General features: G+C 47.4%; 3 protein-coding genes across 4 annotated transcripts; all 3 read left to right on the top strand.

The window, feature by feature from the left end:
* Window positions 1-1,616: 1,616 nt before the first annotated feature.
* Window positions 1,617-5,136, top strand: LOC109738790 (uncharacterized). The gene is made up of 2 exons (XM_020297896.4): window positions 1,617-3,554; window positions 4,967-5,136. Exon 1 carries the CDS (start codon window positions 1,651-1,653, stop codon window positions 3,283-3,285), a length of 1,635 nt encoding a protein of 544 aa, XP_020153485.1. The 5' UTR covers window positions 1,617-1,650; the 3' UTR covers window positions 3,286-3,554; window positions 4,967-5,136.
* Window positions 5,137-5,397: 261 nt separating this feature from the next.
* LOC109738776 (L-type lectin-domain containing receptor kinase IX.1) lies at window positions 5,398-8,095 on the top strand. 2 transcript variants are annotated; one of them, XM_020297877.4, is made up of 3 exons: window positions 5,398-5,696; window positions 5,826-6,622; window positions 6,711-8,095. In XM_020297877.4, the coding sequence occupies exons 1-3, from the start codon at window positions 5,668-5,670 to the stop codon at window positions 8,006-8,008; spliced, it is 2,124 nt and encodes a 707-aa protein (XP_020153466.1). In that variant the 5' UTR covers window positions 5,398-5,667; the 3' UTR covers window positions 8,009-8,095. The 2 variants fall into 2 exon arrangements, with proteins under 2 accessions (XP_020153466.1, XP_073355934.1); XM_073499833.1 differs by lacking the exon at window positions 5,398-5,696 and having other exon boundaries at window positions 5,815-6,622.
* On the top strand, window positions 7,797-12,124 carry LOC109738766 (glutathione S-transferase zeta class). The gene is made up of 9 exons (XM_020297867.4): window positions 7,797-9,836; window positions 9,932-9,988; window positions 10,095-10,180; window positions 10,281-10,352; window positions 10,772-10,825; window positions 11,036-11,111; window positions 11,357-11,418; window positions 11,699-11,758; window positions 11,847-12,124. Exons 1-9 carry the CDS (start codon window positions 9,740-9,742, stop codon window positions 11,949-11,951), a joined length of 669 nt encoding a protein of 222 aa, XP_020153456.1. The 5' UTR covers window positions 7,797-9,739; the 3' UTR covers window positions 11,952-12,124.
* The last annotated feature ends 1,306 nt before the right edge of the window (window positions 12,125-13,430 follow it).

Consider the following 13,430-nt stretch of genomic DNA (forward strand, 5'->3'; position numbering starts at 1 on the left):
ATTAGGCCTTTACCTTCACCGGAAGGGGCCGAACCAGTATAAACTCCTCGTGTCCTTTGTCCTGATTAACCCCTTTAAGCTAATCTTGTTGCGATGGCTCCACGACTAAGTCCTCACACTAGGACATCTGCCGCGACAATTCCACGACACCATGCAAGGCCAAAGTTCAAGTTCCATGGAACTCGTGTTTCGTTGTGTGCTAGAGGAAGTAGTCGAGCTGTAACTCTAAGGTTGATCGAGATTATGTAATGTCAAGGGAAGCTTTAATTAAGGGAGGTGCTACAAATCATCCGGCTGACGTGGGCCAGTTGTAAACCTCCTCGTGAGCCGTTAGATGAGGCTTTGTGCATCCGTTCATTGTGCAAGCTAGGCCACGTGCACAACCCAACAGAAAATTGACTCCTCGTCTCTCCGGTTCACGCTCGCAGCTCCATGGTAGCACCCGCGCAGCACCGACGGTGTCCGGCGGCGCTCCATTGCAGCACCGACGACGCTCCAACGACCTCCCGCCACGCTCCAACGACCCCCCCACCGCGCTTCATTGCAGCTTAGGCGACGCTTCGTTGCAACTCCGGCGGTGCTTCATCAACTCCGGCGAAGCTTCAATGACCCCCCTCCCCCGCCGCGTTTCAATGCAGCTCCGGCGATGCTTCGTTGCAACTCTGGTGGTGCTTCATCAACTCCGGCGAAGCTTCAACGGACCCCCCGCCACGCTTCATTGTAGCTCCGGCGACTCTTTGTTGCAACTCCAGCGATGCTTCATCAACTCCGGCGAAGCTTCAACGGATCCCCCGCCGCGCTTCATTGCAGCTCCGACGACTCTTCGTTGCAATTCCAGCGATGCTTCATCAACTCCGGTGAAGCTTCAACGCCCCGCCCTCCCGCCAATAGCTTGACGCACCCGACCATCGCGCGGCCGTCGCCCCTCGCATCAGTGTCGTTGCAGCCCCTCCGCCGTTGTGTTTAGCACCACGCCCACCACCACTTGCTGCCCCGCAGCATGGCATCGCAGCGCCGGCGGCGCCACCTCACAGCGCTGGATCATGAGGTCTCGCGGCACCGGAAGCGGGAGAGAAGCAGCACGATGCAGGAGGCTTTCCGACGTGGTGCTCTTTGCATGTTACGGTGGTGGATTCGATGGGATCGAGAGGTGTGAGAGAGAGAGGAGAGGTGGGATCGAGAGAAGAGTCTACGGAGAAGAGCTCGGAGGAACGAGATGCGTCTACGGAGAAGAGCTCGGGGGAATGAGATACAGAGTAAGAGATAAGGTTGTGGACGGGTGCGTGGGTGGGCCCGTGGGGCACGTGGTGTGCTACGGAGGAGGTTTGCGTGACTGATTAATCAGCGAGTTGAAACAGAGAGTTTTCCTTTAATTAATCCATATGCCAGTTTTCTTTATGAAGTCAGCTCGTATGCACATAATATATGTACTCCTTCCGTTCTAAAATAGTTGACCTAACTTTATACTAACTTTGTACTAATCTTAATTATGATCTCTTTCGCTCAACAGGAAACAACTCGGAATGTTTTGAATTCAGAGCACCATCCTAACCGTACATGCTGTAATCGGACGGCTCCTGTAAAACGCAGTCGTGCCGGGGCAGGCCAAAGGAAAACCTCTCCCTTCCTCCTCAGACATCCGAAAACGAAATGCAGGCTAGGCCCGCCGCCGCCCCGCTCTCCGCTCCCGCCCCTCCCAAAGATTCCGCCGCCGCCGCCGCCGCCACCGTAGTCTCTATCCTCAGCGACGCGGAACCCGACGACCGCCTCCGCGCGTCCGGCATCAGCCCGGACCCCGCCCTGTTCCCGCACCTCCGCAAGTCGCTCACCGCCCTCCCGGAGTCCGCGTTCCCCGTGCTCGCCCGCTGGGCCGGCTCCGCCGCAGCCGTCTCCCTCCTCGCCTCCCGCGGCCTCTTCGCGGCCTCCTGGCGCCTCCTCCTCTTCCAGTCCCCTTCATCACCGCCCCCTCCCCTCGCCGCCTTCGCCCCGCTCGTCCGCCGCTACGCCCGCCTCGGCCGCGCCTCCGCGGCCCTCCGCGCCTTCCACTTCCTCCGCCACAACCCCGACCGCTACACGGTCGATGGTGACGGCTCCCCCGCCGCGACCTCCCTCCTGAACATGGCTGTCGGGGCGCTCTGCAAGGAGGACCACCCGCGCCCGGCCGCCAAACTCGTCGAGCGGTGCCTGCGTGAGGGGGAGCTGGCGCCCGACGAACGGACCTACAACATGCTCCTCGACGGCTGGTCCAGCGCCCGCCGGCTGGACAAGGTCGGGAAGCTCTGGGCAGAGATGCGCGTGGCCGGCGTGCGCCCGACGGTGGTCTCATACGGGACTCTCATCAAGGCGGTTTGTCGGATGCAGCAGCCGGACCAGGCACTGTCTCTCCTCGACGAGATGCGGAAGGAAGGGATCCACGCGAATGTGGTTACCTGCAACCCCATCGTGCATGCCCTCGCTCACGCCGGCCGATTTCGGGACGCATACAACCTGCTCGAGAAATTTCCTCTCTACGGGGTGGCGCCTAATATCTCGACATTCAACTCGCTCGTGTTGGCTTATTGCAAATATGGAGACCTTGCCGGGGCTAGCGGTGTGCTCAAGGCCATGATGGGGAGGGGCATCTTGCCAACGGCAAAAACATACAATTACTTCTTCGTGTTCTTCGCCAAGACCGGCAATGTTGAGCTGGGGATGAATCTTTATAACAAGATGGTCAACAATGGTTATGCGCCGGACCAAACCACTTACAACCTCCTGGTCAAGATGTTGTGCGAGGCTAATCGGATTGAATTAGTGGTGCAGATGATAAAGGAGATGAGAGCTAATGGCTTTGAGTCTGATCTGGCAACAAGCACCATGCTGATACATTTGCTTTGTCGAAGCCATCGGTTTGAGGAAGCATGTGCTGAGTTTGAGGACATGTTCCGTAGAGGCCACGTGCCCCAGTATATCACTTACAGGATGCTTATGAAAGAGCTCAAGCGGCTGGGTTTGGTTCAACTGGAAGAGAAGTTGACCGACCTAATGCGCTCAGTACCACATTCTACAAAGTTGCCTGGCAGCTACAGAGAAAAGGAAGGCGACAATGCTAAAGAAAAGAGAAAGTTAATATTGGAGAAAGCTCAGGCTGTTTCCAATGTTCTGAAGGAGTGTAAAGATCCGAAGGAGTTGCACAAGCTGAAAGATGATGAAGAAACTGATGTCCAGGCCGCAGATAGGATAGTAGCCAACATTAGAAAAAGAGTATATGGGGGTGTCTCTAGGTTAGCCTCTCCACTTCCTTGAACATCGAGTTGGCAAGATCAAATCATGAAGATTTACTGGATGATCAGGGATTTTGAAGTTGATCACCTAAGCAATTTATATTTCACACGGTTGATTGCCCTTTGGGATGTTCAAGAAGCAAGAAGAGATTGTAACCTCTAATCCTGTTTGGTTCTTTTTGTGGATTGGATATCCTCCGTGAGAAATTCACAGAATAGAAGCAGTGGACATGCATGAATTAATTTAGTCCTTAAGATGTGGGATGGAACACACAAGCCTTCCCCATATATGTAAGTAATATTTACATCCTTTTGTTGTGCTTCATTGCCATGACTTCTTCGTGATGTCAGTGTTGAATAACCTGGGCCTGTTAGATCACCCAGCTAATCGAGTCTTAGATCGTGTGCTTAATTATGCATATGTGATGTACTTCTGATTCTTGCAGTTAAAGATTACTTTGTTCAGTTTTGGATTGATTTAATGATGCCAGTGATGGGCCTCTTTGATATAATGGACTTTCACATGAATTTTGGAGGATTGGGAATTTTAGGACAGTATCACATAGGATTTTTTTTCTGAAGGATTCCATTGCTTACTTTGGTAATTTTGGATGAGGTTGTGGTGCTAGCTAAGAACTCGTTGCTGCAAGGGATTTTTGTTCAAATTCTGGAGGATTAATCCTTGGGAATTTCACGTGGTAAATGCATTGAGCTCCTGATAATTTTAGTAATAAACTATTTTTTCGAACCAAGCAGGAGGACTGCCTGTGAATAAATAGATAGAAAGGGAAGGGGAAGAAACCCCATACAAAGTCTGAGCACAAAGGACCTCCATCCTCGAAACAACTCAAACAAAACAGTGCCCTGAAAATAACTACTACTACTAACAACAACCCAAGAAGAAGAGCAGCTGCATAGCAAGGCAGATGGAGAAATGGCAGACCACCAAAATGAACATGAAGAAAGATTGACTAGGAAGTTGGAGGGACAGCAGTCAACCGAAACCACCCTGAAGGAAGGTTGATTGGGACTGAAACAACATGGAGCTGGCTCCGCTGAATCAAGACCCACTATCCCACATCCACAGGCGCAAAGAATCTGTGACTGTAGGCGTCCACTCTGATTTGCTACAGAGCTCATTGCCGGCGGTGCCAGGCGGAATGCAGTCGCATCAACAAACTTTCTTTAGACTTTCCATTGTACATTCACATTGGGACACATAGATAAACTGCTTGCTGTCAATTGCAATTAAAGGTCTAAGAATTATTTTTTTATATGTATTTAATAAAATAACTGAAATGTATAACTACATTGAGTCAGCAATTGCATGTTCTAACTGCATAGCCAGCCACTAAAGCACGTGTGAGACACCTATAGGATCAGTACAGAAGGATTGCTTATCAAGTTCAGGCACCACAATGATACAGATATAAGTAGTGCTTTCATTGACCTGCATTTTTTGTTCAGGCTCCTGAAGTAGTGACAAGTTCATCTTATCTTCGATAAAAGAAACTGTGCCTCCTTATCTTCCGTTCTACTAACAGATGCGTTACTCTGTCCTGCAGTTTGTATTGTTTTTGCCCTGCTTTTGGTTTAGTTTGCCCAAGGTCGTTTTATTCTGTTCCACAATTAAATAAATGATGTAAGCATTTTTGTTTCTACTTCGATAGTTTTACTCATAATCTTTCTGGTTTGATATTTAGGTTTTTAGGTGGGTTATCAATATCTCGCGTTATATCTATTTTTGGGATCGTCCTTAACGAAGATGGAGAACTCTTAATTGAAAGAAGGATGTCTCTTTTATAGGATACCTCTACTAGGAACTTTACATATTGAGGTATAATATTCTGCAAATTTGTTTCGTGTACTATGACCCATGATTATATTTTTGCCATGCATTTGTTTCATTTATATGCAGAAGTATGTTTTTCATACAATATTCCAATATATTCCTAACAGCCCTTTTTCTTTCTTCACATGACACATGGTTTTAATCAATTTAGGAATAGATACATGTGGTTCTGGAGACATGTATATAGGAGAAGCATATATATGCACTTTTCCTAATATATGCTTTTATCAAGCAGCATGAGAAATGGAGAACTGATAAACAAGGTAAAGACCTTTGAACTGAAATTGCTAGTTCCCCAGACCCCAGAGTCTTCTGCCTAGTTTGGCATCACTAAAGGGATAGTGACTGGGGCAAAAACTAATATTTTTGACACTGACTGGGGCAAAAACTAATATTTTTGACACTGACTGGGGCAAATACTATACATGATGTAAGCCGAAAATAAGCCGGCTGAGGAACACCCCTCATATGACATTTGGCATTACCCAAGCTCCAAATTATGTATCTGCCTCGGACAGATTCTACTTCATCATCTCCAGCAAAATATAAAGTATGGCGTGCATAAGCTTAATCTTGGTCAGGTAGGTTCACAAGTACTATAATCTAATCACAGTTAGAAATGAGAGCAAGACAGAGAAGTTACCTTTGTTAGGATCCCAAGCACCAGCGCCTCCCATGCTGGCCGGCTGACCGTCGTCCATGGCTTCCAGGTTTGTCATCCTCGTCCTCGCCGTTGTTGCATCTCTCGGCGTCGGCGCCGCTGCCGCAGTTGGCAAGCAGGACAAGTTCCTGGCTCCAGTGCATCCTTCCTGCTCGACCAGTGGCAACTACACCGATGGCAGCCAGTTCAAGAAGAACCTCGACGAGCTCCTTGCCGCCCTCCCCGCGGCCGCCAGCAGGAACGACGGGTTCTACATCGGCACTGTGGGGGACTCGGGATCTCCCGACCAGGTCTTCACCCTCATCATGTGCTATGCCGACCACGACGCGGCGGAGTGCCTGGAATGCCTCACCGGAGCGCCGGCGGGGATCATGGCCTTGTGCCCTGGCAGCCGGGACGTGCGCGCGGCATACGATGCGTGCATACTCCGGTACTCCCCGGTGTCGCCCTTTGCATCCACGGCCGACCTCGAGATCCCTTTCTACGTGAAGTACACCGCTCCCATCCTAGTTGATCCGGTGGCCATGGCCAGGGCGTGGCTTCCGCTGATGGCCGACCTCACGGGACAGGCCGCTGGGTCGCTGGCGCGGGCAGCGAGTGGGAGCACACCGTACGATGCTTCGTGGCGGGTGTTCGGGCTGGCGCAGTGCACGAGGAACCTCAACGCGAGCGAGTGCAGCCGGTGCCTCTCCTCCTTGGTCGGCAAACTGCCGGAGCTGTTCCAGAACGAGACCGGTGGCGCCGTCAAGGCATACAGCTGCTACGTGCACTACCAGATCGGCCCCTTTGAGATAACCCTTCCACCTGCATCAGAACCACCGCCGCAGTCGTCTCCAAAGCCCGGAGGTCAGTCTTTGCAGGTTTGGGGTAGCCTTCTTTCACATATATATCCAATGAGATATTAATCTCTATTGTTCTTGGAATTCTGTGACAGAAGCATCGTCTTCTTCAAGAACAAGGCTCCTGATCGGCAGCTCCATTGGTACCGTGTCGTTCTTGATCATTCTGGTTGGTGTCTTGGTCTGTCTCCTTGTCCGACGACGGCAAAAGCACCCAATCACTGCCAATAAGCAGGCAAAGGGGCAAGAGCCGGAAGATGGCAAATTCTCCGACGGCGACGACCCAGCCATGGAAGACGACTTCGAGAAAGGGACTGGGCCCAAGAGATTTCGCTACGTTGAGCTGGCCATCGCAACCGACAACTTCTCTGACGAGAAGAAGCTCGGGGAAGGAGGTTTCGGCTCCGTGTACAGAGGGTACCTCAAGGAGTCGAACCTTGAGGTGGCCATCAAGAGAGTATCCAAAGGTTCCAAGCAAGGGAAGAAAGAGTATGCTTCCGAGGTGACAATTATAAGCAGACTCCGGCACCGAAACCTGGTGCAGCTCATCGGCTGGTGCCACGGCGGTGGCGAGCTGCTCCTTGTCTACGAGCTGATGCCCAAGGGCAGCCTTGACACGCACCTCTACGGCGGCAAGAACGCAGCCGTGCTGCCATGGCCGGTCAGGCATGAGATCGTGCTTGGACTGGGCTCTGCCCTCCTGTATCTAAACCAAGAGTGGGAGCAGTGCGTCCTGCACAGAGACATCAAACCAAGCAACATCATGCTGGACGCCTCCTTTGCTGCCAAGCTCGGCGACTTCGGGCTTGCCAGGCTCGTTGACCATGGCCGAGGCTCGCACACCACGGTGCTCGCCGGCACGATGGGATACATGGACCCGGAATGCATGACCACCGGCCGGACCAGCGCCGAGTCGGACGTGTACAGCTTCGGTGTCGTGCTCCTCGAGATTGCCTGCGGCAGGCGGCCTCTGGCAGTGGCAGAAGAGGAGCAGATGGCCCACCTGGCTCAGCGGGTCTGGGCATCATACGGCGTGGGAAGGGTTCTTGATGCCGCTGACGCGCGGCTGGAGGGGGAGTTTGACGCCGAGGAGGTGGAGCGTGTGATGGTCGTCGGGCTCTGGTGCGCGCACCCTGACCGGAGCCTCAGGCCGTCCATCAGGCAGGCCGTCGGTGTGCTGCGGCGCGAGCAGCCTCTGCCGACCCTACCGGAGAGGATGCCGGTGGCAACTTTCTTGTACGTGCCCCTACTGGTTGATGGTTCAAGTTCCACGTTGTCTACTGGTGTCACCGGCGCTGGCGGCAGTGGCAGCAGCGGAACTGACACGACGGCGGAGAAGTCGATGTCGATGCGAAGCAACACGGTAGTGGATGGACAAATCACTGGACGCTAAATGTTGTAAAGGGACAAATTGATACGCTCAGTTTGCTAACACGAAGTAATTTGTTAATTATCCTAATTTCTGATTATTCCATTAAAATTGAGCTATTGTGATAGTAAAAAACTGTCTCATTAAATTCAGTTAATCATCAGAACGGCTTATACTTTCTTTGCAGTTTCTTTCATTCTCTACCCGCAAATGGGGTGCATACCAGTGGAGTCAAAGCTTTGTAGATTTGGCTTTGACTCAGCTCGTTTTCAAAACAAATGAGCTCAATTTGATTTGAGCTTGTGGTCGAGCTGCAGAGTCTGACTCGTACTTGGTTTCTACTTACATCAAGCCTCTAAAATATCTTATATTTGTTTACAGAGGAAGTACTAACGATGTTGATGCTGTTTCGAGCCATTTTCAAGCTAGATGAAAAAAAACATGATCCTCTTGTCATAATATAAATCTTGTTAGCATAAAATAATTTAAGAAGTTCATAGCATAAGCAATGTTGGTCAACATTGGGTGTTCAGAATTCTTAGCACCAATTCAAACTGGTGATAACCATTGGAAGATGTAGGAGCGACTCAAAGTTGATTAAGTACAGGGCGTAAAATGTGAATGTGTGTAGTCATATATTCTTATTTTTACCCATCGTGCCTTTTTTATTTTTTACATGTGTACCCCAGTTTAACACTTGTTTTGTACTTAAACTTTAATAAATACTAGAAAGGCTGGGCGCGCTTTGCCGCGCCGTTAGTGTTGTTGGGTTTCTTAAAAACATGACCCACTTTGTTCCAAATATAAGGTGTATTGCATTTTTTGAAAGTCAAATCTTTTTAAGTTGGATCAAATTTGTAGAGAAATATATCAAAATCCATAATACAAATCGATATAATTAGATTCATCATGAAATGAATTTCCATATTTTTGTTTAATATTATGGATGTTGACATTTTTGTCTCTGAACTTGGTCAAAGTTCAAGGAATTTGACTTTTCAAAAAACTAATACCCCTTATATTTTGGAATTGATGTAATATTTAGTTTGGCGGGGCAGAGAGATGATGGCGTGTGTTTTATCTTTTTATTATTTGATGATTTGGTGGGTCTTTTTCGATGTGATTTTGTGTTATCTGCTAAGAAACTCATATTTATGTGGGGAAATTTCTACGTCTGTAGCTGCATGTACTATATTGGTGCTATAGTATCACCTGCTGGCATTTTCTTTTTCTGGATGGTGGAGGGTGCACTATGTTTTTAAAGGCCGGTTTTTGCTGATTGATTTGAAAAATAATTGGCCGATCAAAATCGTAAACCAAATCCATAATTGAATACCTCAATCGAATTTGAGGAGTTTCAAAATTAGGGAAGAATAGTGAATTAAAATAAATGAATGGGAGAGCTTCTTAAGAAATTGTCGACCCCGTCAAAATCGAGTGACTCAATTTTAAATTGAAGAGTTCGATTAAAAATTAGAAAGCATAGTGTATAGTATAAAAGAATTGAATAAAAAAGTTTTGAGAAAGTGTTGACCCGGTCAAAATCAGGTAATTCTATTTTAATTGGAGACCTCAATTGAGTCCTCTAAAATTAGGGAGCCTAGTGCGACCCGGACATGGGCCCTGCGTGTTCGGTGAACGAACCCACTTGAGTTGCCTTTTCATTATTTCCGTGTCCCACTTCGCTCCCCGACCGAGCGCTGCCGTGGTCCACTTCTTCACTGGCTGCCGGCTACGAACCAGAGCGAGCTGCGTATGGCTTCGGCGGAGGCGCCGGCGGCAAGGCCGATTCTGTACTCGTACTGGCGCAGCTCCTGCTCCCACCGCGTCCGCATCGCACTCAACCTCAAAGGTGCGTGCTGCTCGCTCTTCCCCCCTATCTGGTCTCACTCCGCCCTCGTCGTTTCTCTGATTTCGTTGGGTAAACTGGATTATGATTTCCTGCAGGTATCGATTATGAGTACAGGGCGGTGAACCTCCTCAAGGGCGAGCAGTCTGATCCCGGTACAGCACCGTCTGCTTTCTACCTGTCCTCTGCAGTTGCGTCAGTTGTTTGGTAAAAATATACCTACTATTCACTAGGTAATTCATGTTACTTTGTGGGTGACAGAGTTCATGAAGCTTAATCCTATGAAGTTCGTCCCTGCCTTGGTCGACGGCGACGCAGTAATCGGCGACTCTTACGCAATAGCATTGGCAAGTCACTCTTGCCCAGGGTCTACAAATTATGTGTTCCTCCTACGCAGTACCATTCGATTATCAGTTATCAACCACTTGCTTTGTTGTGGCTGTACAGTATTTGGAGGACAAGTACCCCCAACGTCCTCTTTTGCCTCAAGACCTTAAAAAGAAGGCCCTGAATATCCAGGTAATTGATGATAACCTTTTACTCACCATGGTCAGCACAAGTATTTCATGCTTTGCTCTCAGTCTCAGTAGTACTTTGTGTGTGGAGTCAATCGTGTAATTGTTATTCTTTGATCTGGTTTTTCAAATCATTATACAGTTTGCTTACAGGTTAGTTAGTACTATTCTATTTTACCTGACCCGCCAAAAAATCCATCCTCGAATTCATATTATCAAAGCATAGCACAAAGTACACAGTAAATAAAAAGCAAGACAGTTTCTGAATCTATTTTATCTGACCTGCTCTGAGCAAACGAAACATATATATAACCAGGTCCAAGTATAATCTACAAAATACTTTTACTGTATATGTTCAACTTTTTCTTCGGTTACCAATTCATAATACTAATGTGGATGTTCCTCTACTAACTTTTATCGCAGATAGCAAGCATTGTGTGTTCTGGTATTCAACCTCTTCACAATCTCACCTTGGTGGTAAGTACCGACTATGCATTACTAAGCATATGACGACCACTGTGTGTTCTATGTCTAAAATCTGATTGCCAGTGCACCTGAGGCCCATAGAGGGACGGGTACCCATGTGTGCTGTGCAATACTAGTTGATTCTATATTTAGACAGCTTATGCTTATAAATTGCACAGATACTTAACTTGCTGTTGTGTTTTATTGCTCATTTGTCTACAGAGATTTATCGAGCAAAAGGTTGGAACAGGGGAGAGCATCCCGTGGGTCCAACAACAGATTGATAGAGGTTTCACAGGTTGTCTTCACAGACATGTCCCTTCTTTCTTGGTTATAACTGCTATATTTGCAGCATTACTTCCATCCAGAAAATTTGTTCTGGAAATACTGCTCACCAAGTAATTCAGTGATCTTGCATGTTTTGAGAAACTCACATTATTTCCTTTAGAACTTCCTTTCCTGCATTTACACTTGGTATTTCGCTGCCTCTGTCTGCTTTCTCATTATGCAACCATGTGCTCACTTTCACCCCCAACGGTTCAGCTGTTGAGAACATGATCAAAGGCTGTGCTGGGAAGTTTGCTATGGGAGATGAAGTCCAACTGGTTCGTATGCTACCCTACTATTTCTTGTCTCTTTATTTTCTTCTGTTGAACACCAAAGAACATCATTATTTGGAATGAATTTTCTCTGCTGTAGATTCATCTATTGTTGTATTAATAGGTGTCCCTTTTCCCTTGAAAGTAACTGTAGTCTAGTCCCTCCCCTGAAATGAAATAGAATTCATATTTCAACAATCATCGTGCAACAACTATCACTGCAAGTGTAAACTACCCCGAGCCGACTCAGCTAAGTAGTTAACTGCCGCATCCTCTTTACATGCAGGCAGATGTATTCCTTGCACCCCAGATTTTTGCTGCGGTGACTCGTTATCAAACGGACATGGTACTGCATTTTCACTTACTATCAAGTCCACAACTATACTTGTCACTATCTTTGATGAACTAACGGAACATGATTGCGCTTGCCGCAGTCGAACTATCCCACCCTCGCGAGGCTCCATGGTCAGTATATGACACACCCTGCATTTGAAGCTGCGCTCCCTGACCGGCAGCCGGATGCCCCTTCCTCTGGCTAAGACATAGGCCAGGGGAGAATCAGTAGTTCTCACTCCTTTGTTTCTACCTGTGTCCTGTCCCGTTACTTCAAACTCTGTAACAATAAGCACAGAACTTTCTGCACGAAGTGTAAAGTAGCTACTGTAGCCTGTACCAAAACAATGAAATAATTGTGATCACTAGTCTTTGCATATCTTGAATTCTGGATTTACGTGAAGTAGCAACAAGATGAAACATCGGTGGCTTACGTTTCAATTGTCACTTCTTAAGAAAAAAGGACAATTCCATTTCTATCCCTAACTCGAACCCACTACTCATATTTACCCCTAATTTTTAGACCTACTCAGTTTTGCCCAGATTCCGTTGTGTGGTGTTATAGAAATACCCCTGAGCGATGTTTCCTTCAGATCTTCTCTACATTATAAACTCTATGCCATAAGCTTCTCGACATTCCTCTGTAGCTGCAGTGCTTTCCATTCTTTTGTAGCATGCTCGAGCATCTGCATGGATGGTGGTTCCTATTTTTTGGTGTTTACGTTTTTAGAGAGAATAGAGGGTTCCGCTTGAATCCGTACGTGGTCCTTACTCATTCCTGCGGACTCCAGGAAGTCTTTGGTTACTGGGTGCAACCAATGGGAGATGGTAGCACGGGGTATATTCAACCGGTTCGGATGGCGGTCGCATAACAGGATTGGAGTCTAGGGAGCTTATCCTCTTTTTTGACTTACCGGTTGTATTTCTGAGCATGTACTTTTATTTTCTTTGTTTTTGCTCCGCTTGCGAGCTATAATACCTTCATGACTTTGGGATTCTTCGAGACTTCTTAATAAGATGGCTGCATGCATCATTATGATGCAGAGGCCGGGGGCACGCCTCCATTTCCAAAAAAAAAGAGAATAGAGGGTTGTGACAAAAGAACGGAAAATACTGGCAGCTACATAGGAACGTCATGAAGCTTAGAAAGCAAACAAGACCTGACAAAAACGTCGCTTAGGGTATTCTATACCTAAGAAGTTCATCCCAACTCGAAAATCCTTTTTGGAGGCTGAGCTCTATGGAGGCCGGTTTAAAAAAAATCATCAAAATTCATAGTTTTACATTTCAAAAAATTCTAAAAAATATATAGATATACGTGGAGGCATAATGCATAAGTGTGTAAATTTTTAGGTCATGGGCTTTTTAATGCATGATACTACTCATTCTCACAGGCCATGAATTTGTCTTTTTTACAGATCGCATTTCAAGATATTTCGTCCTGAAATTTTACACACGCATAACATCCTTGTTTATTTGTACAATTTTTTCCAATTTTTTTAAAATTGAAAAGTTTAAATTTTGATTTTTTTTCTTTCAAAAAATATGAGGCCTAGAGCCAAAACGCCTCACTCGTTCCCACTATTTTATTTCTCTTAACATTAATCCTATCCACCTCATCACATATGTCCCACATGTGCCGGCTCTCATTTAAAGCATCTACAGCCGGACATGGCAAATTCGCC

The sequence above is a fragment of the Aegilops tauschii genome, chromosome 5 (genome assembly GCF_002575655.3).
Source record: "Aegilops tauschii subsp. strangulata cultivar AL8/78 chromosome 5, Aet v6.0, whole genome shotgun sequence".
In the NCBI taxonomy this organism is placed as follows: Eukaryota; Viridiplantae; Streptophyta; class Magnoliopsida; order Poales; family Poaceae; genus Aegilops; species Aegilops tauschii.